Genomic DNA, 27,261 nt, shown 5'->3' with positions numbered 1-27,261 from the left:
TTAGGAGTTTAAATTGTATAATATTTCTGAATGTTTCTGGTGAGATGCTGTTTCTTTGGGATGAGGAATAGAGGGCAAGCCTTGTGCCAGATCTGTTTGTGCTGTCTTACCAACTTCTATTGGCATGTTCATCTTAGGCGAGAGAGTGGTCATAAATTGGTAAGAATGCACAAACATTTACGTATGTCCTAAACATTTCATGTGACTTAAAGTCAATAATGCAATAATATTATACAACACCTCTTAAATATGTACATCAAAACAAGAAGACACGTAAACACTGCAGCAGTGAAAGCAGTGGCATGTATTCATGGATGTCAAAGGCAGCCAGGCTTCCCTTAAAAAATGTGTTTCAGAATTGTCCTTCAATTAGCAAGAGGCTGAATGTATCTCAGAAGGAGAAAGCATCCGAGCGACTAAAACAGCACCCCTCTATCTCTCTACGTGTCGGCCATCTATCTGATGCTGTCTGGTTCAAACGAGTATGACATTTACAAGATACTGCAATAGCAGCTTAATTCTGTGTCTTACACTATTCACATCTCATGTATTGCCTGACGACAGTATTGTATCTTGATATGTTAATAAATGCATGCTGTGTTCATTTTGACATGGTTACCTGCCTACTATACCCACTGTAGTGTGCGTAGGTCGCAATCCCATAGTAAGTAAATAGAGCTAACTGGCTAGCTACTACTGTTAGCTAGCCAGATAGCCACAAAGAATTGTTAGCATTTTTGCCTGTTATACTATCTGGTTAGCTACATTATTACGATCAGTGGCGACCCATCATTCAGGGCAGAGCCCCACCTGAATTGGCCCCACTTTCTTTGCTAAAAAAAACGAAACAAACTAAAACAGTTTTGCATGTTATTTTGGCATTAATACATGTCACATATGAGTTTGCAAACAATGTGAAAAAAATTGCTATAATAATTGTTGAGTTAATAAAGCTGCAGTTGCACCATGATTAGCTCAGTGTTCTGTCAATCGTGGGGAGAGTACATCACTGTCAAGTCGAACGGTAGACTTTGAAAATTCAAGCCCCTTGGGTGCTGCCATAGAGTTAAATTAGAAGTGCCCATCCAAGAAGGCTCAAGGTCATTGGCCACGGATAAAATGATGTCAGATCACATTATATCTACTGTAGCTTTGATTGGACTGATCGTGTCAACATCATACTTTCAAAATCTTAGCAAGCAGTCATCATCATGAATCAAGTCGACAATCTACTGGCAAATCCGTTTTAATCCATGTCATATGAAGAGAAATTATAGACCAAATGTATCGGTGCTCATCTGCGATTGGACATGAACATTACACAAGTTGGAAATCGCAAATTCAACAATGAGTGGTTTGGAAACAATCAGTGGCAGTAGCTAACTGCAAGCATTGTAAAGCAATCACTAGCCTGTGGAGTGGCTGTGTGGTCCCAAATCTGGGATTAAGTGTCTCTTTTCCAAGTTTAAAATGATAAACATTAAACATTGGCCATGATGTCAATGAAGCATGATTTGTTCCATACTCAAAACAACTGTTAACTCGGAATGGCGAATACTTGACTTCACTAAGTTCAAGACAACTGGGAATTCTGGGAAAAAACTAGCACCAACTGGGAAATACGTTTTGAACGGTCATCCAACTCCGAATTCACCGAAGTCAGGAACTCAGGCCTCTTTCTAGAGCTACAGTATGACCTGAAGATTAATGACGTCATCATGATTCAACTTCGTTTTTTCACGAGTTCCCAGTTGTCTTGAAAGCACAGAGAATGCCAGACTTTGATGACAAAATTGGCCCACGGAGGACCGCCGTGCCACCTTCCTGTTCAAGAGAGCACAGCAAGGTGAGTCCAAACATGTCTTATATGCTGCTGCATAAGTTAACTGTAGAAAATATCTTAAATACTGGTTTAACTGCTGTCACCTGTATTCCTCAAAATAATCCTGCGTTCAATACAACTGGGACCTCGGAACTTCCGATGTCAGTACATTCAAGACAACTGGGAATTTAGGGGAAAAACAAGCTCTGACTGGGAAAAATCACTGACGAGTGGCGCAGGTCCTAATCCAGGCACTTGTCCTCTCCCATCTGGACTACTGCAACCTGCTGCAGACTAGGCTCCTCGCTTGTGCCATAAAACCCCTGCAATTTATCCAGTATGCTGTCGTCCTCCTGAGGCTCAAGCTTCCCAAGGTCTCTAATGTCACCTTGCTCCTCCACACAATCCACTGAATCCACTACAAGACCATGGTACATGCCTTTGGAGCAGCGAGATTAGCAGCTTCCTCCTGAAGCTAGGACAGGAGAGTCCCTGTCCATCTTTTGAAAACATCTGAAACACTACCTCTTCAAAGAGTATTTTAATATTATTTTTATATTGGATTCTCACTGACCTGTTGGCACAGCAGGAAATTCAAGTAGTTAATAACCAACAGGTTTTGAGTTCAAATCCCAATGAATTAGCACACAGCAAAAACTCCTTAATTTAGCAGAAAAAAAACACAGTAATTTATTGTATATTTATCGTATTTTCACGGCAACCAGTAGCTGGTAGTGTACCATAAGACATTTTTAACAGTGAAGTTACCTGAGGTTTGTGTCTCTTTGTTAACAACAACTGGTGCGCGATCTCTAATGTTAAGGATGTCTCGAGTTTTTGCTCACTTGAGTTAGAATACCTCATGATAAGCTGCAGACCATACTATCTACCAAGAATGTTTTCATCTACATTATTCGTAGCTGTCTATTTACCACAACAAACCAACGCTGGCACTAAGACCGCACTCACCGAGTTGTATACGGCCATAAGCAAACAATAAAATGCACATCCAGAGGTGGCGTTTCTCGTGACCAGTGATTTTAATGCAGGGAAATTTAATGCAGGGGAAAAAAACTTCTTTTTTTTACCAGCATGCCACCTTTGCAACTACAGTTGAAAAACTCATAGATCGCCTTTTCTTCACACACAAAGATACATACTGTACAAGGCCCTACCTTTGAAAAATCACACGAAAACTCTATCCTCCTGCTTCCTGTTTAAAATCAAAAACTAAAAAAGGAAGTACTAGTGACACACTCATTATGGAAGGGGTCCGATGAAGCAGATGCTAAGGTACATGACTGTTTCGCTAGCACAGACTAGAATATATTCTCGGATTCATCTGATAACATTGAGGAGTTTAACACACAGTGGGTCAAAAAGTATTTAGTCGGCCACCAATTGTGCAAGTTCTCCCACTTAAAAAGATGAGAGAGGCCTGTAATTTTCATCATAGGTACACTTCAACTATGACAGACAAAATGAGAAGAAAACATCCAGAAAATCCACCATAATTTGCAAATAAATTCATTAAAAACCCTACAATGTGATTTTCTGGATTTTTTTCTTCTCATTTTGTCTGTCATAGTTGAAGTGTACCTATGATGAAAATGACAGGCCTCTCTCATCTTTTCAAGTGCGAGAACTTGCACAATTGGTGGCTGACTAAATACTTTTTTGCCCCACTGTAAGTGCATTGACGACATCGTCCCCACAGTGACCGTAAATACATACCCCAACCAGAAGCCATGGATTACAGGCAGCATCCACACTGAGGTAAAGGCTGCCGCTTTCAAGGAGCGCATAAACTAATCTGGACGCTTATAAAAAAATCCCTCAAATACCTCCGACAAGCCATCAAACAGGCAAAGTCTAAATACAGGACTAATATCGAATCCTACTACGCTGGCTCTGATGCTTGAAAGATGTGGCAGGATTTGCAAACTATCACGGATTACAAAGGGAAACCCAGCCGTGAGCTGCCCAGCAATGCAAACCTACCAGAGGAGCTAAATGCCATCTATGCAAGCAACACTGAATCATGCATGAGAGCACCAGCTGTGTGATCTCGCTCTCTGTAGCCGATGTGAGTAAGACCTTTAAACAGGTTAACATTCGCAGGGCCAGACGGAATACCAGGACGCGTACTCAGAGCATGCGTTGACCAGTTGGCAAGTGTCTTCACTGACATTTTTAACCTATCCCTGACCCGGTCTGTAATACAAACTTGCTTCAAACAGACCACCATAGTCCCCATGCCCAAGAACGCCAATGTAACCTGCTTAAATGACTATCGTCCCATAGCACTCACATCTATAGCCATTAAATGCTTTGAAAGGCTGGTCAGGCCTCACATCAATACTATCATTCCAGACACCCTGGACCCACTCCAATTTGCATACCGCCCCAACATATCCACAGATGATGCAATCTCTATTGCATTCCACACTGCCCTCACCCACATGGACAAAAGGAATAACTATGCTCATTGACTACAGTGTAGCAATCAATACCATAGTCCCTTCCAAGCTCATCACCAAGATCAGGACCCTTGCTAAAGTTGATCTCAACTCAACTTTAGCAAAACAAAGGACCTGATCATGGACTACAGGAAACGGAGGGGCAAGCACGCAGCATCTACCTTGATGGACCGAGAGCTTCAAGTCGAGAGCTTCAAGGAACTTCAGGTCGAGAGCTTCAAGTTCCTTGGTGTCCACACAGTTTGAGCTTACATGTCTTTTTGATGAGCACAGACCCCCTCACGCAATCAACTTCGTGGAGATACAGAGTTCCCTTGTAAGCCTATTTGACGGGAAACTGTGAAGACAGCTATATATCACATGGCCTGTTTCTGTTAATGAGTCTTTTATTAAATAATGTGAAACAATGTTGTGTCTGTTTGCTGCTTTTCATTAAATCATGCATAGCTGTTCGTTATATGGCCTAGAATGTATTTGTACATATTGGCAGAAAATTATCTGTAGGCTATAGCATACCGAATTTTGATCAGTTATGACGATAAACATTTCATGTGGAAAATAAAATATCCTATAAATGGCCGAAATTTCGACGTTTCAGTTAAAACAGACTATTTGTCACATGATTAAAGCAAGAAAACAATGTGACTTTCGAGACAAAAAGAAACAATAGCCTATGATTAAAGGGTTTAGGGCTCTCACCATCATCATCATTATTATTATTCAAATAATTAAAATTCAATCAAGTCACAATTATCAGCTTTGGTATGGACAAAAGGAACACCTATGTGAGAATGCTGTTCATTGACTACAGCTCAGCGTTCAACACCATAGTGCCCACGAAGCTCATCACTAAGCTAAGGACTCTGGGACTAAACACCTCCCTCTGCAACTGGATCCTGGACGTCCTGACGGGCCGCCCCCAGGTGGTAAGAGTAGGAAACCACACGCCTGCCACACTCATCCTTAACACTGGGGCCCCTCAAGGGTGTGTACTAAGTCCCCTCCTGTATTTCCTGTTCACCCACGACTGTGTGGCCAAACATGACTCCAACACCATCAATAAGTTTGCTGACGACACAACAGTGATAGGCCTGATCACCGACAACGATGAGACAGGATGTAGGAGATCAGAGAACTGGCAGGGTGGTGCCAGGACAACAACCTCTCCCTCAATGTGAGCAAGGCAAAGGAGATGATTGTGGACTACAGGAAAAGGAGGGCCGAACAGGCCCCCATTAACATTGACGGGGATGTAGTGGAGCAGGTTGAGATTTTCATGTTCCTTGGTGTCCACATCACCAAGAAACTATCACGGTCAAGACATACCAAGACCGTCATGAAGAGGGCACAACAAAACCTTTTCCCCCTCAGAAGACTGAAAAGATTTGGCATGGGTCCCCAGATCCGCTGCACCATCCACAGCATCCTGACCGGTTCCATCACCGCCTGGTATGGCAACTACTGGGCATCTGACCACAAGGCTCTACAGAGGGTAGTGCGAATGGCCCAGTACATCACTGGGGCCAAGCTTCCTGCATTCCAGGGTCTATATAATAGGCGGTGTCAGAGGAAAGCCCATAAAATTGTCAGTGACTCCTGTCACCCAAGTTATAGACTGTTTTCTCAAGCGGTACCAGAGCGTCAAGTCTAGGATCAAAAGGCTCATCAACAGCTTCTACTCCCAAGCTGCTGAACAATTCATAAAAATTGCCATCCTGCAATTTACATTGACCCACCCTCTTGTACGCTGCTGCTACTCAATGTTTGTTTGTTGAGTGACTAAGGCATAATCACTTCAGCCCCACCGACATGTACAGATGACCTCAACTAGCCTGTACCCCTGCACACTGACTAAGTACCAGTGCCCCCTGTATATAGCCTTGTTAATGTTATTCTTGTGTTACTTTTTATTATAACTATTTTTTTGCCTACTTGGTAAATATCTTCTTCTTGAACTGCACTGTTGGTTAAGGGCTTGTAAGTAAGTATTTCACGGTAAAGTCTGCACTTTATTTGCATGTGGCAGAAAGTTTGATTTGATTTGACATTGGTGAGCAGGATTTCAAAGTGAGGAGAGACACATGAGTAGGTCTACCAACGGAAAACATCTGAAAACAAAAATGATTATGCAATTCAGACCAGAGAAATCCAATGTTAACAGTATATACAACGTCTGCCTTTTTCCCTACATTTTAACAGTCTAATAAGTAAATTCAATATAGGACAACATCACAAACGTTTCATTTAGCTTCATCATGATATGGAATATGTGGGCTATTTCAAAAGAACAGATTACCATATCTTTAGTTGACTGTATAGGCTATTATACAAGCAATATATGAAAAGTTCAACTTTAATGCAAGGGCATCTTTTGAGAATGTTGCCCATTTTGTTTGGAAATCAGTATTTGTCCATCTCTCCCATTTTTGAACCTGTTTTAAAATGATATAGGCCTTTTTCTGCCTGTGTGAACTTATTGCAGTATTATAGACATTATGCCCTGGGATTTCCTATGATCTTCTAACGACTCCTGTGTAGCTTGTGAGCATCATAGAGCAAAACATGTTACACATGGGTGCTTGTGAGAGTCTCAGCTATTTTAAATAGTTTGTAGGTCAAACTATTGTTCTTAACTGACTTGTCTAGTTAAATAAAGATAAACATAAAATCTGGTGCAGTCCAGGACTTACAGTTTTTCTCAATTGCTAAAACACAATTTCTGAAACCTTGCTCCATTTCCTGAAAACATTCAACACAAAACCTCATCTTCAAGCACTATTTACATAACCTCTGACTCCTCTTGCAAAATGAAACATTTGCCTCAAAACAGTTGTACCTGTGTTCAAAATCAAACACTGCTCTCCTATCATAAACAAAGTGATCAAAATTATATACACTCTAAAGCAGTCAGTAAACAATACACCGAAAAATAGAAAACACATTGTTCAAAACATACAATCCTCAGGGAGAAGCACATTTTTTATCTAATAAAATATTCATATTTTTCCGTCATTGTCTTTTGATGAACTAAAACATGTTCTATCATAGTAGCTCAAAATTGATCAGATATTACTACTATGCTTTGCTCTTTGCAATTTTGTTTTTTGTTCTTCCTCCTCCTTGTACCCCTAGTTTTACAGTACTGTACCCTGCATCTCACCAACTTGTCCTTTGTCTCTGTGATACTGTAATTCTTGTTCTTTGTTGATATGAACTTGCAACCAGTCAAAATCTATTGAGAAGTCAGTACTGTTAATAAATGGAAAGCACAATGTTCAGGGCCATACAATTTGTCCATTGTACAGTATACAGCCTACAATGCACTGTACTACAGTAAAATAATATTGCTAAGGACTTAGCAACAAAGCTGAAATCTACATCTATAGGAGGAATTCTGTGTAGTCATTGTGCAACCATGGTTTTCTGAGGAGAGAAAAAAAACTCTGTACAAAGGGGAAATGCATGAACTCTGAGTTGTTATCGTAGTAGCACACACCCAGTCTCAAGTATGAACACGCACAACAGTGGTCATTATGACATTACTTTGGAAGCAAAGAGATAGGGAGCAGGTTACAGAGAAGGAACGTCATTCCTATGTTTAGTTTCTGTGTGCTTTTTTTTTAGTCAGTTGCACTTGTAGTGAGATGAGCAAATTACTTCATTTTTCTGTTTTGGAATGGTTGGACATAAAGACTTTTTTGATTTTCCTCTGTGTTTTCTTGGTACTTGCCGACCTCCTGAAAAACAAAACTCCAAAGAATTTTCCTCCTGGACCTTGGTCATGGCCTTTCATTGGCAACATGTTTCAATTTGATCCTGCTAAGATGCATCTGCAGTTTGAAGAGGTGGGTTTACTAAACGCTAGCCTGAGTATCATTCTGTTTGTGCTATCATTCCAACTCCTTGTCAATCATTGTCATGCCAGACAAATGTTTGGCTTGACAATGAGCAATGGAGTTGGCAAGAGCACAATCAGATATGGCACCAGGCTAACTTAATGCTGCTTAGCACTCTTTTGATTACAAACTTTTTTTGTTGTTGTTCTTCTTGTAGTGTGAAAAAAAATATGGAAAGATTTTCAGCCTTCGAATTCCTTCAGCAAACCAAGGGTCAAAGTGGGTTATTCTGAGTGGATATGAGATGGTGAAAGAGGCCTTGGTCCACAATGGCGACAGTTTTGTCGATCGTCCCTCCTTTCCCTTATTTGAAGATATATATATTGGAAGTCAAGCAATGGGAAGTAAAGGTAACGCTCACATACTTTATACGTGTTACGTCCTGATTTGTTTCACCTGTCCTTGTGCTTGTCTCCACCCCCCTCCAAGTGTCGCCCATCTTCCCCACTTATCCACTGGGTATTTATACCTTTGTTTTCTGTCTGTCTGTGCCAGTTTTTCGTGTTTGTTCAAGTCAACTAGTGTTTTGTCTCAGCTCCTGCCTTTCCCCAGTCACTCTATTTCTTGTTCTCCTGGTTTTGACCCTTGCCTGTCTGAGCCTGCCTGCTGTCCTGTGTCTTTGCCACTACTCTGGATTACCGACCTCTGCCTGACCTGACCCTGGGCTTGCAGGACATTGTCATCATCTTACAGTTATTAACTGATAATTGATTATGGATCATAACAATTTTTTATTGTAGAAATATGACATATTTAGTGTATTAGTGTCAATCCTTAAAAATGGAAAGGTTGGGGGTTTGATCCCCGTTCAAGTCCTACCAGAGACTCCAAAATGGGACCTCATGCCTCTTTGCTTGGCCATCAGTATTAAGGAGATGGATAGGGGGTAAGGCCCTGACAGGCTAGAATCCTGTCCAGGGTGTGTACTTTTACATCAAGCTGCCTCACGCTTGAGAAACAGAAGATGCGCCTGCCCTTATTGGCTGTTCTGCCTCTGAAAAGGCTACTTTTCAAGGCTTACTTCCATCTTTGAGTGTATGGTACAAGTTAAGGCTTCTTCACTGAAAACCATTCTTACACTTAGGTGTGATTCTGTCAAACGGGTATCCATGGAAGCAACAGAGGAGGTTTGCTCTTTCTACGCTGAGGAACTTTGGACTGGGCAAGAAGAGTCTGGAGCCATCCATCCAGATTGAAGCGCAGTGTTTGAATGAAGCCATTCAGAGTGAACAAGGTACAATGGAAACTTGATATGGTTACAGTTCAATTCAAACTTTATTGTCCCTGCAAGGAAATTCAAATACTTGTCAAAACAGATTTGGGTAGACACCGCACTGGCATTAAGTTTACAAATGAGTTGCCTCTGTTTTGGATGCAACAGACATATAGCGATTAAAAACTTTCGATTTTCATGTTGAAAACAGATTCAGTTCAGATCAGGAGTCCAAGCACCAAGCAAAAAAAAATACAACAAAACTGTATATGAGCTGTGGTGCTTACAGAGAAGTGGTCTGGGACTGTTTTTCATGGTTCCACTAAAGGGAAATCTTAACGCTACAGCATACAATGACATTCTAGATGATTCTGTACTCCCAACTTTGTGGCAACAGTTTGGGGAAGGCCCTTTCCTCTCAGCTTGACAATGCCCCATGCACAAAGTGAGGTCCATACAGAAATGGTTTGTTGAGATTGATGTGGAAGAACTTGACTGGCCTGCACAGAGCCCTGACCTCAACCCCATCAGGCTGAATTGAGATGCCGACTGCAAGCCAGGCCTAATTGCCCAAAATCAGTGCCCGACCTCGTTAATGCTCTTGTGGCTGAATGGAAGTAAGTCCCAGCAGCAATGTTCCAACAACTAGTGGAAAGCCTTCCCAGAAGAGTGAAGGCTCTTAAAGCAGCAAAGGGGGGGGGACCAGCTCCATTCTAATGCCCATTATTTTGGAATGAGATGTTTGATGAGCACATACTTTTGATCATGTAATGTAGATGAAGTTCAAAGAAATAGTCTTGAGTACAGGTCATAAGTACAGTACACAAATCTGAAAAATATCTCTCATTTAAAACATGTACAGAGGTAATTGAATCACCAGTTAATGGTGATGTTGCAGCCATATTGGATATTGGACACCATAGTCCACAGAGGAACCTTTGAAATAACTGAGCGTTCAGTGTCTGGGCCCACTTGCCTTAAAGCTAATTGCAATAGCCACAACATCAAAAAAACATAATTTTATGCACTTTTGTCAGGCAGGACCATACAGCACTGAATGAGAGCAAATTTGACCTGGAAGTTGTCTATTGAACAGCTATCAGAAAGTTACATTTGTATTCATAGTTAATATTTCCTCCTATCGTATCTGTTTACAGGTCTATTTCCAAAATCCTTTAAGATATCCTAATGCTGTTTGTTTGTATATGTAGAGGAGACAATTGACTACTTGTAATTCAACATTTTTGCAATATCAAAGTTTGCGATATTGGGCCACATGAGCTTATGTATACAACCATCAATTTCATATATTGGAGATCTCATAGGGGAAAAAACAAGGTTGTGCTTTGTTATACTTCTGGTAGGGGTATCTCAAACAAATGCCCTTTTTGAGGATTGGCCACTAGCCTATATGGTGACTTTTTACTTTTGATGTAAGCCATATTGCTTTTGTGGGGAATAAGGTTTCTTTTGGTCCATGCAGGAAAACCCTTCAGCCCCCAGATACTGATGAACAATGCTGTTTCCAATGTGATCTGCTGTCTTGTGTTTGGTGACCGCTTTGAATACAGCGATGACCAATTCCAAACCCTCCTGAAAACAATGAACGAGATTATTTACTTGGAAGGGGGCTTTTGGGCCGGGGTAAGTCTCTCTCTCTCTTGTTCTATTTGTAGACTGCTTCAACCTTATGTGGTTACTTACTTTGACTTGTTGACTACAATTGTCTACCCTAGATGAGAAAACAATATTAAATGCACTAATAGGTTTTTTTTAAATGTAAATATTATGGCCATCCATCAATTCAAGAATGTTCAGGAAATCTGACTGAACCTAACTTTGTCAGAAACATACTGGCCATAGCTCTTTTTGCCCCAAAAACCCTATCTAAATCAACCTAACTTTTGGTCATGTAGTGCATGTAAAGGCTAATGGATAATAGTAAAATCATCTAAGATCATATTGATCAAGAATATCCATAGCCCAACTCAACTTCAATCTAATGAAAAAATAAAATAATCTGCTATGATTAAATATAAATATAAATTAGAGCCACTGTATTTGTTCTATTGGTCATAAATGTAACTGCTCAGATAATTTCATATATAACGAGCTTGATAGAATCAATGTATTCAAATTGAAGGCACATAATATAAACTACACCCTTTAAAAATTGTATTTACAAAGAAAATAGTAGCCTAGTGGTTAAAGCGTTGGACTAGCAACCGAAAGGTTGCAATATTGAATCCTTGAGCTGACAAGGTAAAAATCTGTTGTCCTGCCCCTGCAGGGGGACCTTGCATGCGCTGCAGGATTTTAATCCATGACGGCATAGTGTGTTACTAATGGTTTTCTTTGAGACTGTTGTCCCAGCTCTCTTCAGGTCATTGACCAGGTCCTGCCGTGTAGTTCTGGGCTGATCCCTCACCTTCCTCATGATCATTGATGCCCCACGAGGTGAGATCTTGCATGGAGCCCGAGACCGAGGGTGATTGACCGTCATCTTGAGCTTCTTCCATTTTCTAATAATTGCGCCAACAGTTGTTGCCTTCTCACCAAGCTGCTTGCCTATTGTCCTGTAGCCCATCCCAGCCTTGTGCAGGTCTACAATTTTATCCCTGATGTCCTTACACAGCTCTCTGGTCTTGGCCATTGTGGAGAGGTTGGAGTCTGTTTGATTGAGTGTGTGGACAGGTGTATTTTATACAGGTAACAAGTTCAAACAGGTGCAGTTAATAAAGGTAATGCGTGGAGAACAGGAGAGCTTCTTAAAGAAAAAGGTCTGTGAGAGCCAGAATTATTACTGGTTGGTAGGTGATCAAATACTTATGTCATGCAATAAAATGCAAATGAATTACTTAAAAATCATACAATGTGATTTTCTGGATGTTTGTTTTAGATTCCGTCTCTCACAGTTGACGTGTACCTATGATAACAAATACAGACCTCTACATGATTTGTAAGTAGGAAAACCTGGAAAATCGGCGGTGTATCAAATACTTGTTCTCCCCACTGTATATAGGGAACAGATCAGATTTAGTGATGGGCATTCTTGATCACTTCTTTGAGCCGGCTCATTGTAAGAAAGACGGCTCATTTGGTTCCCAATTTAAAGCCCAAAAGGTGGGCTGCAATTATGTCAGATCATGAAAAGCGAGTTCAAATACATTTTTACCTGCCCACATAATTTTTTTTAACGCACTGAAAAATTCAGAGTGGACCAGATTGAAACGCTCTCTCCACTATTTATTGTTTCAGCAGTGAGGAGTCACTCTCTATCCATAATTATTTTGTAGCTTATCTGTAGAAAAACGTTGAGTTCAAAAGATATCGGGTTGAAATTACAATAATTCTGAAGATCAGAGTATCCTTAAGTACAATATTTTCAGAAACAGTTACAGAAACTCTTTACATGCTATGACTGTGGTATGTTTATCAACCTTTGTTGAATGCACCAACTGTAAGATGTTAAGGATAAGAACGCCCACTAAATTACCTAAATGTGAATGTAAAAATGAAAATGTGCAAAGAACACTGGGAAATTACAGTCATATGCTGTACATTAGATTACAGGTACATACTTGGTACTGTAATTTAGATTACAGTAAAAGTGTTGGTACCATAAAATTGATTACAGTAGATATATGTAAATTAAATTACAGTAACTTACTGGCCAATTGCTGCCAGGAACTATGTTTTTGTCAGAATTATCATTATGTTACTAGAAATTAGCCCCCCCCCTTGAGGGGCTGCTGTGTTTGCAATTCCCTGGCCGAATTCTGGTTTCAGTCCGTCCCTGCCCTAACTCTGTCCTCAGATGTATAACATGATGCCGTGGGTCATGCGTCGGGTTCCTGGTCCTCACAGAAGGATCTTCACTGGCTGGAAGGAGGTCATCTCCTTCATCAACATCAGGATTCAGGAGCACATGAAGGACAACGACCCCTCGTCACCAAGAGACTTCATCGACTGCTTCCTCAACGAGATAGAGAAGGTGACGATGATAATGACAATGAATATCAGTGATGTAGTTGTAAAAACAAAAGTAGTTGAGTAAAAACTGATTGCCATTCGCAGTGAATATAGTAATGCTCCCTATAGTATTTTTCTGCAGTAGGTAAGTAAGTGGTGTTAACGTACAGTATATGTTTACCCTCCTCTACACTGATGATGATGATGAAGTCGGACTGGAGAAAAGTTACACTACAAAATATATTGTATTGCAACACATGTAAAAAAAAAATATTACATTTTCTTGACACATTGGTAATTTAGCTACAGCATCCCCAATTCGTTAGATTGTCAAATATTTTTAAGTATCTAGCATGTTGAGGTTGTTTTGGTGTGTTTTGTTCCACAGTGTGAAGATGACACAAGGGCTGGGTTTAACTTGGAGAACTTGTCCTTCTGCACTCTGGATCTATTTGTGGCTGGGACAGAGACCACCTCTACCACCCTCCATTGGGGCCTTCTCTTTATGATCAACTACCCGGAGATACAAGGTAAGTGCTCCCACTGCCATCACAATGACTAAGTTTCGACCCCTATAGCATTTAATCAGTTCTTCAAAGCAATTGATCTTGATTGATTAATAAAAGGTCATTCTCTCACATGGAGGCACGCATACACACCACACACACACACACACACACACAATTAATTTGCATGAATACTTCCTTCGTGTTGTGTCTTTATTTTTTGTATCCCTGTTCTAGCCAAGGTGCAGGCAGAGATCGATGCAGTTGTTAGGTCGTTGCGGCAGCCCTCCATGGAAGACAGGAACCGCATGCCCTACACAGACGCAGTCATCCATGAGACACAGAGGATGGGGAATATCATACCGCTCAACGTATCCCGCATGGCCACTAAAGACACTGAGGTTGGAGGATACACCATCCCTAAGGTCAGTCATCTCATCTCAAGCATAGAGATCATGTATTTGCTCTACTTAATCATGTGATCTCACGGCGCATCCACTGCATGATTCAGCACTTTATAAAGATGTATTCCTTATAACTACATTAATGTGTAGTATGTTGTCACCATGTGGTGTTTGTATATTTAGAAGAATTAAATGTGTTTGGTTATGGTATAGGGACATCCCTACACTTAAAAGTATAAGCTTTTCCCTTTTTCCTAATTTTCCGTATTATTTCAACTACACATAAAACATTGATGCCATAAAATTGTGTACTTGTTGATGAGATAATGTCTGTTATTTTTTCCCCCCCTCAGAACACCATTGTGCTTGGCACCCTCCAGTCGATCCTGTTTGATGAGTCAGAGTGGGAGACCCCTCACACCTTCAACCCTGGACACTTCCTGGATCAGGAGGGCAAGTTCAGGAAGAGAGACGCATTCCTTCCCTTCTCTTTAGGTAATACTGTACTACGTTTCTTCCATATCAGTTGACCACCAAATTGGTGCCAAATAAAGCTGCCCTATAGGAAATAGTACATGCACAACTCTTCTTCCTTACATTGTAATACTTGACTCGGTTTAATCGGTTTAACTGATTGACTTGAAGTTGAATCATTGACTTGCCAATATAGTTAGAGTACACCGTTTAGACTTTTATTTTATCAGTTACTTACTGTATACATTAACGGTATGATACTGTATTGTTATGTTCTAAATTCTGGTACAATAATCCAGATGGACCCAGAGAAACTGAAATTAGATTTAATCACCACACTGGGCGTTGCAGCTACATAGCAAACATAGCACTTATATTTATACCTTCCGACTAGGTCCTCCTATTTAAGTGATAATGCCCGAGACGCCTGTGTTTAGAGGATATTTTGGCACGGGTTTTAGACCCGAGACAAAGTCGAGGGCCGGCAAAAAGTGCCAATGTATCCTCTAAACATCGAGTTCGAGGGCATTATCACCTTTATACAATGGGTTACCAACATATTCAAACAATGATTTACATACATTAATGTTCAAAAGTTTGGGGTCAAACAAATGTCCTTGTTTTTGAATGAAAAGCTAATGTTTTGACCATGAAAATAACATCAAATTGATCCGAATACAGTGTAAACATAGTTAATGTTGTAAATGACTATTGTTGCTGGAACACCAGTCTCAACGTCAACAGTGAAGAGGCGACTCTGGGATGCTGGCCTTCTAGGCAGTTCCTCTGTCCAGTGTCTGTTCTTTTGCCCATCTTAATCTTTTATTTTTATTGGCCAGTCTGAGATACGGCTTATTCTTTGCAACTCTGCCTAGAAGACGAGCATCCCGGAGTCGCCGCTTTACTGTTTACCTTGACTGGTGTTTTGCAGGTACTATTTAATGAAGCTGCCAGTTAAGGACTGGTGAGGCATCTGTTTCTCAAACTATTCACTCTAATGTAATTGTCCTCTTGCTCAGTTGTCCCCCGGGGCCTCCCACTCCTCTTTCTATTCTGGTTAGAGCCAGTTTGCACTGTTCTGTGAAGGGAGTAGTACACAGCGCTGTACGAGATCTTCAGTTTCTTGGCAATTTCTCGCATGGAATAGCCTTAATTTCTCAGAACAAGAACAGACTAACGAGTTTCAGAAGAAACTGTCAAATATTTCAAAAAGAGTTCCACGAAAAGCAGGTGTTTCCAGGCCTTCTGCAGGGATATGGGGAGGGAGCACCAGCAGGTGTTTCCAGGCATTCTGCAGGGATATGGGGAGGGAGCACCAGCAGGTGTATCCAGGCCTTCTGCAGGGATATGGGGAGCGAGCACCAGCAGGTGTTTCCAGGCCTTCTGCAGGGATATGGGGAGGGAGAACCAGCAGGTGTTTCCAGGCCTTCTGCAGGGATATGGGGAGGGAGCACCAGCAGGTTTCTCCAGGCATTCTGCAGGGATATGGGGAGGGAGCACCAGCAGGTGTCTCCAGGCCTTCTGCAGGGATATGGGGAGGGAGCACCAGCAGGTGTTTCCGGGCCTTCTGCAGGGATATGGGGAGCGAGCCCCAGCAGGTGTTTCCAGGCCTTCTGCAGGGATATGGGGAGGGAGCACCAGCAGGTGTCTCCAGGCCTTCTGCAGGGATATGGGGAGCGAGCACCAGCAGGTGTTTCCAGGCCTTCTGAAGGGATATGGGGAGCAAGCACCAGCAGGTGTTTCCAGGCCTTCTGCAGGGATATGGGGAGCGAGCACCAGCAGGTGTTTCCAGGCCTTCTGAAGGGATATGGGGAGCAAGCACCAGCAGGTGTTTCCAGGCCTTCTGCAGGGATATGGGGAGGGAGCACCAGCAGGTGTTTCCAGGCCTTCTGCAGGGATATGGGGAGCGAGCACCAGCAGGTGCTTTATCATGCAGAGGTCCGCTGGCTTTCCGGGAATAAACTGTTGGGCCGCTTTTATGAGCTTCGAACATTTCGATTGTTAGGAATGGCTCACCCATGTTGCCTATCTGGCGGTTATGTTTGATTATCTGAATTTGCTCAATGTGTCAATGCAAGTGGGGGGGTACAATAGATTTGAACGGACCAAAATGAAAAACTTGCTAAGAACATTGTGTAATATGTCACTGCATGGGTAATTGGATTTCAGTAACATTTTTGGTACTATAAAATGGATTGCCGTCAAATGGATTACAGTAGCTGTACTGCTAAATAAATTGAGGCCAGTAAGTTACTGTACATTTTACAGGAAATATTTTACAGTGTACGTTAGTGTTAGTATCCCAATCCAATTCTGTACTTTACGACATGTGTCAAATTCATTCCAATGGAGGGCCGAGTGTCTGCAGGTTTTTGCTTCTCTCTTGTACTTGATTGCTGAATTAAGGTCATAATTAATAAAGAACTCTCCTCACCTGGTTGTCTAGTTGAAAGGAAAAAATGGAATGAGTTTGACACCCCTGCTTTACAGTGTCAGTTAGAGAAGGTTTACTGTGATTGGTTCCCTCCCCAGGTACGAGGGTGTGTCCTGGGGAGCAGCTAGCCAAGATGGAACTCTTCCTGTTCTTCACCTCCCTGCTGCAGAGGTTCACCTTCTTCTCTCCCCCAGGGGTGGAACCCAACCTGGACTTTCAGATGGGGGTTACACACAGTCCCAAGCCTTACCAGCTGTGTGCAACACCTCGATGAGTCTTCCACAGCTGCCCTATTCATTATGTTGCTGGGGTTTAAAAATGTATTATTGGAGGGCCAAGTGTCTGAAGGTTTTCACACCTCTCTTGTACTTGATTGATCAACTAAGGTAATTGATTAAAACTTCCTTCGCCTGGTTGCTTAGGTTTTAAATTGACACAAATGAAAAGGAAATGAAGTCTTTCATAACACCAAACAACTGAAAAGGCTGCAGATGGAGAAAACACACTCACGTAATGACACTACACATACCAATAATACTCTACATATCAAGATCTCAAACCATATGTTGTAGTCCTAGATTAAAATGAATAAGAAGGAAATATTTGATTGATAATGTAGGAGTGTTTTAGATTTTCAATGTAAATGTACATAATTTACAATGTAAACATACTACATGTCTTTCATGTATATGGCATATCTGAATGTATTTGACCCATGGTCTGGTGGATTGTGATTTCTTCTGTACCTTTTTATTTTCTATCAAGGCAATATACACTACAATATACTCTTCCAGTGTTTTTCTTTATTTTTACTATTTTCTACATTGTAGAATAATAGTGATGACAACAAAACTATCAAATAACACATATGGAATCATGTAGTAACCAAACAAGTGTTAAAAAAATATTATTTAATTTTTCAGATTCTTCAAATAGCCACCCTTTGCCTTTTTTTAATTTTTATTTGACCTTTATTTAACTCGGCAAGTCAGTTAAGAACAAATTCTTATTTTCAATGACGGCCTAGGAACAGTGGGTTAACTGCCTGTTCAGGGGCAGAACAACAGATTTGTACCTTGTCAGCTCGGGGATATGAACTTGCCTCCCGGGTGGCGCAGTGGTTAAGGGCGCCAGCTGTGCCACCAGAGACTCTGGGTTTGCGCCCAGGCTCTGTCGTAACCGGCCGTGACCGGGAGGTCCGTGGGGCGACGCACAATTGGCCGAGCGTCGTCCGGGTTAGGGAGGGATATCCTTGTCTCATCGCGCACCAGCGATTCCTGTGGCAGGCCGGGCGCAGTGCACGCTAACCAAGGTTGCACGGTGTTTCCGCCGACACATTGGTGCGGCTGGCTTCCGGGTTGGATGCACGCTGTGTTAAGAAGCAGTGCGGCTTGGTTGGGTTGTGTATCGGAGGACGCATGACTTTCAACCTTCGTCTTTCCCGAGCCCGTACGGGAGTTGTAGTGATGAGACAAGATAGTAGCTACTAAAAACAATTGCATTCCACGAAAAAGGGGTAAAATAAACTAGCATTTCCATTCTCAAAGCGTTAATAAAACCTCCCTGGAAAACATTTAAGGAACTGTTAGTGTTTAAATACTGGAGAGTCGAGACCAAATCACGGGCGCTGGACAGAGTGGATTTCAGTTGTAACAAAAGGCAGTTTTATTGAGTCAAAGGATATCTTGTCCCGCAGTTTAACTTGCACGGATCTAGTTCATATAACTCGGTAGGGAGTCAGGTGAAAAAGAGGCCTATACAAAGGTTTACATTCATTTTTATACATAGAATAAAGTGGGTAGAGTCTTGTCGTGTCGGTCTTCTGACTGGTCCCGAAGGGTTGTAGGCGGATCTGCTCTGGCCATAGCAGGAGTCCCATTGGTGCAGAGCAGAGTCCTCTGCTCTGAGCACTCGACCAGTAGAGGGGGATGTGTGTGTTTTATCCAACAAGATATTTGTGTGTCAGGGGACAGTGAGACAGGAGAGCAGAGGGGGTCGTGAAACAACAGAGCTGAGGGGGGTAGTTTTATTGCAGGAAGAGTGACCTGGTTCCTGTTTTAGCAGGGGTACGTGAAATGACTTGAGTCAGGCAGATTAGCTTAGTGCTGTATAATATATGAGCTATGTGTATGAATATTTATATAACAGAACCAGAGTAAAACGTTCAGAACCTCCCTGCAACCTGTTATAGGCTTTGGGTTTTCCATTTATATTTTAAGGTTAGATGTTAGTGTCATCTCGTTAGTCAGTATGTGTTGTCCTGGCTTGTCCATCTTGTCAGTCAGAATGTGTTTCACCTGTGTTGGCCCAGGTGATATTTAACAGTATTTGACTACTGCCTTGAGAGATGTGGAGGGTTAACATCTTTAGCTGGCATTCCCTATTAGAAAAATAATCCCTGTCTGAGCTTCCTTGTTCTCATTTTTCTCCACTTTTTAGTTTGCTTCCAGTCTTTAATTCTGGTGTGGGTTTTTCTTTTGTATGCCTCTTCTTGGGCAAATTCAGTAGGCACTCATGATGGGTGTCTTTTAGGTCCCAGTTGTTGTTGCTAGTCAACTTTCCGTGGACACCCCCATGAGTTTTTTTCAGAACACCGCCTAAAACCTCATCTGTTTTGTTTTCATTTTTGTCCGTGACTGTTTGTTCCCCCGTCTGTTTGAGCTGCAATTGTATTTTTTTTTTTGCTGGGGAACGTAACAAAATGGTGGCTCATCTGCTCCACTCAAGTTCTGCAGTGCCCAGATATTTGAGTGTTCAAAATACAATTTTGTGGTAAAATTTCTGTCACTGACATCCATCCTGAGGGGTTAAATGCAGTGGAATAAAGTACTTAAGTAAAAATACTTTAGTACTTTAAAGTAGTTTTTTGGGGTATCTGTACTTTACTTTGCTATTTATATCTATGGCAACTTTTACTAAACAACATTCCTAAAGAAAATCATGTACTTTTTACTCCATAGATTTCCCTGACACCCCAAAGTACTTACATTTTGACAGGAAAATTACCCAATTCACACAGTTATCAAGAGAACATCCCTGGTCATCCCTACTGCCTCTGATCTAGCAGACTCACTCAACACAAATGCTTTGTTTGTAAATTATGTCTGAGTGTTGGAGTGTGCCCCTGGCTATCCGTAACAAAATAAATATATGTATGGTGTAGTCTGGTTAGCTTAGTATTATAAGGAAGGTGAAATGATTTATACTTTTACTTTTGATACATAAGTACATTTGAGCAATTACATTTACTTTTGATACTTAAGTATATTTGAAACCAAATACTTTTAGACTTTTACTCAAGTAATATTTTACTGGGTGACTTTCACTTTTAGTTGAGTCATTTTCTATTAAGGTATCTTTACTTTTACTCAAGTATGAAAATATATTACTTTTTCCACCACTGGTTATACAATTGGTGGAATCATTTTGATAGTTGCGTAAACACACAGGCTAATAAAAACAATAGAAAAGCCATGGACTTGTAAGTTGGAAGCAGTTGTGGAAAACCCTACATGGGAGATGCTAGATAAATGTAGAAATGCAACTCTGCTCATGATTGCAATACATTATGACATCAAAGCGGCATCTGACGATCCAAAGGCAGTAGTCAAAGTGCTGATTGGTACTACTTTGGTGGTGGAGGAAATCCTGATGAAGATTCTGCTGAAAAGGGTGCTACAAGTAGTAGGGTGAGTCTGTAGACATGCAACTGAGGGAGCTCAAACTAAAGGCAAAGTTGGAGCAACATAAATTAGAGCTCGAGCACAAGGAAAGGGAAAGAGAACGTGAGCAGTGACTGGAGTAACAGAAATTAGAGCACAGGGAAAGACGAGATGAGTATGTAGCCAAACCAGAACAATGGGGGTGAACATACTGCCAAAAACCAAGAACATGCAGCCAAACAACAAGATCAAAAATGTGAGCATGAATTTCGATGAAGAGATACAGTAGATCTGGAAGCACTCTGAATCCATTCAGCACACTCAACAGAGTTTGATCTTGGTCGGAACAGCCGGCTTGTAGCGCCTTTCAATGAACAATAGGTGTATGTCTATTTTACTCTGTTTGAGGTGATTGCCACATCCCTAAAATGGCTGAGAGAGATTTGGTCATTGCTCCTCCAAATTGTTCTGGTGAAAAAAGCCCCGAAAGTGTACGCAGCTTTCTCTTGGCCAGAGTTCAGATCATGACACCGTTAAAGCTGCCATCCTTCAGGCTTACGAGATGGTCCCAGAGGCATACGGACACAACAGTTCCCGTAAATTTAAAAAGACAGAATCACAGCCATGTTGAGTTTGCAAGGGAACAAGCATATATTTGTGATCGGTGGTGTGGTTCTCAAGAGGTCAAGGACCTTGAAGATTTAAAGACACTCATGCTTCTCGAGCAGTTCAAGAATTGCCTTCACAAAAGGGTTGCTACCTACATTCGTGAGCACAAAGATCTCATTCTTGAGAAAGCTGCAGTACTTGCAAATACGTTTGTGTTGACAAATAAATACCTTAACAAACAAAGCACCCAGTAGTTATCCCTAAGCAAAAAGCAATCCAGCAAGGTTTCAGTTATTTTCTACGGTGCCCAAAGATACATTTGCATATCTGCCAGTTTGTCATTACTGCCATGAGAAAGGACACATTGTCTCTGTGTCCTAAGTTGAAACAGAAAAATGAGAGCGAGAAAAAGCAGTTTCTGCTTGTGGGAGCATTCCAACCAATTAAATCTATAGTTGGGACTGGTGTATCTCCTAAACAAGATTTTGGATCAGGTGTGTATGGAACGATCATTTTAGATACACTGGACCAATCAGTTTGCCCAGAAGTGGTGTCTGAAACCCTTTGTGAAGATAATGTGAGACACTGGGGCAGCCCTTCATTATGGAGGGTGTTTTGCCTTTGTCTTACAGTTACACATGCTATGTCTAAGCAAGTCTAGTGTTGATGAGGATGTCAGCGAGCCCACCATGGTCTACCCGTCTGAGACGTTTATGGGTGACCCTGATTTCAGTATACCTCCTCAGTTGACCTCTCCTTTGAAACCCCCAAATGTGAGCGAGTGTGTAGGACCACTTCAAGAGGTTCACCTCGCCCATTTTTTTGCTGAGATACGTCCAGGAGTTTGAAGTTTGTGTGGGTGACTGACAGAGATGGTGTTCTGATGAGGAACTGGTGTTCTGAAGCCACTTCTGGGCAAGACGATTGGCCCAGTTTGTCTCAAATTGTCATTCCAGTTACGATAGTCACAACAGAACCACAGTAATAATAAAGAAACACCAACTCATTCCAGAGGGGTTGTCTAAACTTTTGACTGGTACTGTATGTAAATGTGATATTTCAGTTTTATTTTCTAAATTAGGAACATTTTCCAAAAACCTGTTTTTGCTTTGTCATTATGGGTTATTGTGCGTAGATTGGCATGGCATGAACAAGTCTTAATAGAAACGTGGAGGCAATTATTTTAAGTAAGACTTTCTCATGCCATTAACCAGCATTTCTCTCCTGTTCTATTGGTTTTCATATCAACTTTCTTTCGTTATACACAAGCCTAAAGGCACAATCCTAGTCAGCCAACCCATCATAGTAGTTGCTATTATATGCCACCTATTTCTAAATTTCTAACAGATATTGTTACGTATGAAACTGCTTGCATTAGGTGCGTGCTTTAGAACTATGTTTTCCGCGATTTGCATTTGGGCAAATGTTTGAAAATGACGTTTTATTAGCTGCTTCATTACAGGAATATTGCATGTTCAATAATAGACTATATCCTTTTGACTGTAAGACGATAAGCTTGCCATTGTTGCATGTTTCCATTTAGCTCTTAATGAAAAATGTCCAGTCCTTGTATGTATGCATAGTATCAGAGGTTTCACTCGCCAAAATATGTTCAATATAAGTCCAATGCGTTTCTATGGGCTTATTTTGGGCATAAACTTGTTTCCTGTCTTCCCGCCTTGGGACGACTCCAATTGTTAGGGTGGAAACATATGCATCTCGTCATTATATACAGATCTCTGATAGTATATTCTGTTGGTCACATCAATTTACATTTTAGAAAAAATATAACTGTTTGTTGACCGGTTTATTAGGGTCAGTTAGTCAGCAGCAAAATTGACTGAAATTTGCATCCCTCACTTCTACACAATTTAATATGACCCATGACCCTCCAAGCCAGCAAAAAGTAGAACAAAAAGTAAGCAAAAAATGCCCAGTCATCAAGCTAGGTAAGAGACCATTATTAAATATGAGAAGACAGAACTCGATCAGTAATAATTCAATAATCAATATTGAGTTGCAACTTTAACCAATAGCCTAACAAATTAACAAATCTTACAGATAAATACAAATACTTTTGATTGTCTTCGTAAGACATCCTCTATATTAAATTTCAGCCAGACTGCCAAGCCAGCCCGAGCCGACTGCACACCCGACCCCCACCATTTTAGTCAATACCTCAACTCTCTCCCCATCATAACTTCCTTACAATATTTTTTTTATGTCTCAAGGGAAAGGTTTGGAAAACAAAAGTTTAATAAAAACACATACACATGAACACACAGAAACAGTACGCCCTCCATATACAGTGCATTCGGAAAGTATTCAGAACCTTTGACTTTCTCCAAATTGCTACATTACAGCCTTATTCTAAAATGGATTAAAATCAATAATCTACAGATACTGACAAAGCAAAAACAAGTTTTTAGAAAATTTTGCAAAATTAAAATGTTATATTTACATACCCTTTCCTCAGTACTTTGTTGAAGAACCTTTGGCAGCGATTACAGCCTTGAGTCTTGAGTATGATGCTACAAGCTTGGCACACCTGTATTTGGGGAGTTTCTCCCATTCATCTCTGAAGATCCTCTCAATCTCTGTCAGGTTGGATGGGGAGTGTTGCTGCACAACTATTTTCAGGTCTTTCCAAAGATGTTCAATCAGGTTCAAATCCGGCCTCTGAATGGGCCACTCAAGGACATTCAGAGACTTGTCCTGAAGTCATTCCTGTGTTGTCTTGGCTGTGTGCTTAGGGTCGTTGTCCTGTTGGAAGGTGAACCTTCGCCCCAGTCTGACGTCCTGAGCGCTCTGGAACAATAGGTCTACACGATCTTCATAACGCATTTCCTATACAGATTGTTTTTTTCTTGTATCGATGACGGTATTTGATTGGGGAATGGGGATACATTTTTATGATGGAAAATTATAATACACACACTGTTTGTACTCATGTTATAGTCAATTCTTTACTTAACTTGTATGTATTATTTGTAATAAAATATTTTTGACTAGTTATAATGTATGCATTTTCTTTAACTGGTAAAAGGTTTGTAGTTTGCATGTTTCAGTAATTATTAACATGTTTAAATAGTTGTAAATCTCTTTTTGATTTAGCTTTTGGTATATTTGGCTTTTACATTTTTTTTAAAACATTATTTCCATTGAAGAAAGCAATAATTCATCAACACACTAGTGTAAATAAATGTATACTACCTGTTATAAAAACAGAAATTGCTCTCCATAAATAAATGGTGATAAATGTCATTCGGCTAGGGGTTTCACAGCCCATAGGATTTTGATCATTATCAGGTTATTAGATATATAAGCTTCAGTAACAAAATAAAACCATGATTGTAATAACACTTTAAACCGGTAGCTTGTAAATGTGTGAAATGTGTTTGTTTTGGGTCCACACTGGTAAGTAATGTAAATTAGACAGTCACATCTTCTGAAACACTGGTTAGGGAATAACACTTTCCATTCAGCTTCAGGCAACTTTGATGTTAGGCTTGATCACAGCTGTAGTGACTACTTCTGTCACGCCCATTGTTGCTTATTGATTGTTCACTAGATATATCAAATGTAATTACACCCAACACAATTTAGAAAAACAGAATGCTTCCCACCACTAGATCCCATAACTAGACGTGAGCTGGATGTGATCCCAACGCTGCCTCCAGTGTAGCGAAAGAAATTGAAAGCTGCAACAGGGACTCTAACCAGGGCTCATACGGGGCTCTAATAGCCTAGTACGCCTCTGGGCAGAGACAGTAGGTCAACAATGCTGGCATGTGTTACAATAACCTAAGTATATAACATGATTGACCCGACCGTAATAATCATCATGAAACAGCCTTGGAAGTGCCATTATTGCAAGCCAACAATGTTATTTTTACCTGTTTAACTGCATTGATATGGCTTAATAGATTATAGTACATACTCGTTACAGTGGCAAATACCATGCAGTTGCAGTTTCCCATAATTAAAATGTATCCCCATTCCCCAATCAAATACCTTCATCAATACCACACACACACAAAAAAAATCTTTTTACTCCAATCTGGCAACCCTCATAAAATCCAACATAGCATCAGTATCCCAAAGTATTAAGCGAAAATCAGCATAGAAAACAGCATTGGCATTAATAGTCAAATATAAAATAATAGTAGCCTTATGGTTTTATTTTAAGTATTTCGGTGACAACCTGGTTGATTAACAACATTGGGTTGTAAACACATTTGTTTTTTGACATAAATGTGGGACACAAAAACCAAAAGCAGTGTAGAACACTCATGCACAAAATCCATTGCTCCATTGCAAAAACTTTCCTAAGATTGTCCCCCGCCCACAAAATGTATTTTTCTATGAATGAAGTCTTACAAAAGTGTATTTTCCTACGAATTCAGTCACACAGAAATGTGCTTTCTGTCACACGAATTAAGCCACAATCTGCTGAAATCCGTTATGTAAATTTTTGCAGGAATTGAGTGTGAGATTGTGTTGTTTCTATGGATGGATTTTTACAAGGCTACTTTGAAGCAAGGTAAGACTTGCCTCATTATTTGAAGTAAAGTTGAGATTGAGACTGAGAAATAACTCCTTTTTAAATCATAGCCACAGAAGTTAACACAGGATTGCATTTAGAATTATTATTTGTTGCACAATGACTGTGCTTACAAAAGCAGGTTTCACAAAAAAAGCCCACAGGCTTTTTAAGGAGCTACTCTCGCTCTGTCTGACAGGTGGTAGGCTATTCCGCTCATCAAACAAGGCTCTTTATGCGGTGCCTGTGTGATAAATAAAATGGCAACAAACAAAAATACAAACATGCCAATTTAATTCCACACAATTATGAAAATTTACCTATATACCAACAATGCAATAGAATGACTCGCAAATAAACTCAGTAAAAAAAGAAACCTATTTTTTTCAGGATCCTGTCTTTCAAAGATAATTCGTAAAATCCAAATAACTTCAGATCTTCATTGTAAAAGGTTTTAAACACTGTTTCCCATGATTGTTCAATGAACCATTAATGAACATGCGCCTGTGGAACGGTCATTAAGACACTAACAGCTTACAGACGGTAGGCAATTAAGGTCATTAATTAAGGTCTGAAAACTTAGGACACTAAAGAGGCCTTTCTACTGACTCTGACATACACCAAAAGAAGGATACCCAGGGTCCCTTATCTGCGTGAACGTTCCTTAGGCATGCTGCAAGGAGGCATGAGGACTGCAGATGTGGCCAGGGCAATAAATTGAAATGTCTGTACTGTGACAGGACGGACAGTTGATCATCTTCGCAGTGGAAGACCACGTGTAACAACACCTGCACAGGATCGGTACATCCGAACATCAAACCTGCTGGACAGGTACAGGATGGCAACAACTGCCCGAGTTACACCAGGAACGCACAATCCTTCCATCAGTGCTCAGACAATCCGCAATAGGCTGAGAGAGGCGAGACCGAGGGCTTGTAGGCCTGTTGTAAGGCAGGTCCACACCAGATATCATCGGAAACAATTTCACCTATGGGCACAAACTCACCGTCACTGGACCAGACAGGACTAGCAAAAAGTGCTCTTCACTGACAAATTGCAGTTTTGTCTCACTCGGGGTGATGGTCGGATTCACATTTATCGTTGAAGGAATGAGCATTACACCGAGGCCTGTACTCTGGAGGGGGATCGATTTGGAGGAGGATGGTCTGGGGCAGTGTAACAGCATCATCGGACTGAGCTTGTTGTCATTGCAGGCAATAAACGCTGTGTGTTACAGCGAAGACAT

General features: G+C 40.9%; 1 protein-coding gene across 2 annotated transcripts; it reads left to right on the top strand.

The window, feature by feature from the left end:
* Positions 1-7,805: 7,805 nt before the first annotated feature.
* Positions 7,806-17,989, top strand: LOC135556211 (cytochrome P450 2J2-like). Of its 2 annotated transcripts, XM_064989217.1 has the most exons (9): positions 7,806-8,147; positions 8,356-8,548; positions 9,283-9,432; positions 10,895-11,055; positions 13,229-13,405; positions 13,772-13,913; positions 14,127-14,314; positions 14,647-14,788; positions 17,300-17,989. In XM_064989217.1, exons 1-9 carry the CDS (start codon positions 7,947-7,949, stop codon positions 17,473-17,475), a joined length of 1,530 nt encoding a protein of 509 aa, XP_064845289.1. In that variant the 5' UTR covers positions 7,806-7,946; the 3' UTR covers positions 17,476-17,989. The 2 variants fall into 2 exon arrangements, with proteins under 2 accessions (XP_064845289.1, XP_064845290.1); XM_064989218.1 differs by lacking the exons at positions 7,806-8,147; positions 8,356-8,548; positions 9,283-9,432; positions 10,895-11,055 and adding an exon at positions 11,151-11,868.
* Positions 17,990-27,261: the final 9,272 nt, after the last annotated feature.

The sequence above is a fragment of the Oncorhynchus masou genome, chromosome 15, assembly GCF_036934945.1.
Source record: "Oncorhynchus masou masou isolate Uvic2021 chromosome 15, UVic_Omas_1.1, whole genome shotgun sequence".
NCBI classification, from domain to species: domain Eukaryota; kingdom Metazoa; phylum Chordata; class Actinopteri; order Salmoniformes; family Salmonidae; genus Oncorhynchus; species Oncorhynchus masou.
The sequence above is the reverse complement of the archived record's forward strand: the minus strand, read 5'-3'. Positions and strand labels throughout refer to the sequence as shown.

What these genes read in the sequence shown, in the direction of transcription:
- LOC135556211 (XM_064989217.1), top strand. Translation starts at nt 7,947, where the DNA reads ATGAGCAAATTACTTCATTTTTCTGTTTTGGAATGGTTGGACATAAAG. An exon ending in TGCATCTGCAGTTTGAAGAG is followed by an intron (nt 8,148 to 8,355) that starts GTGGGTTTACTA and finishes TTCTTCTTGTAG; the next exon opens with TGTGAAAAAAAATATGGAAA. An exon ending in TCCTCAACGAGATAGAGAAG is followed by an intron (nt 13,406 to 13,771) that starts GTGACGATGATA and finishes TTTGTTCCACAG; the next exon opens with TGTGAAGATGACACAAGGGC.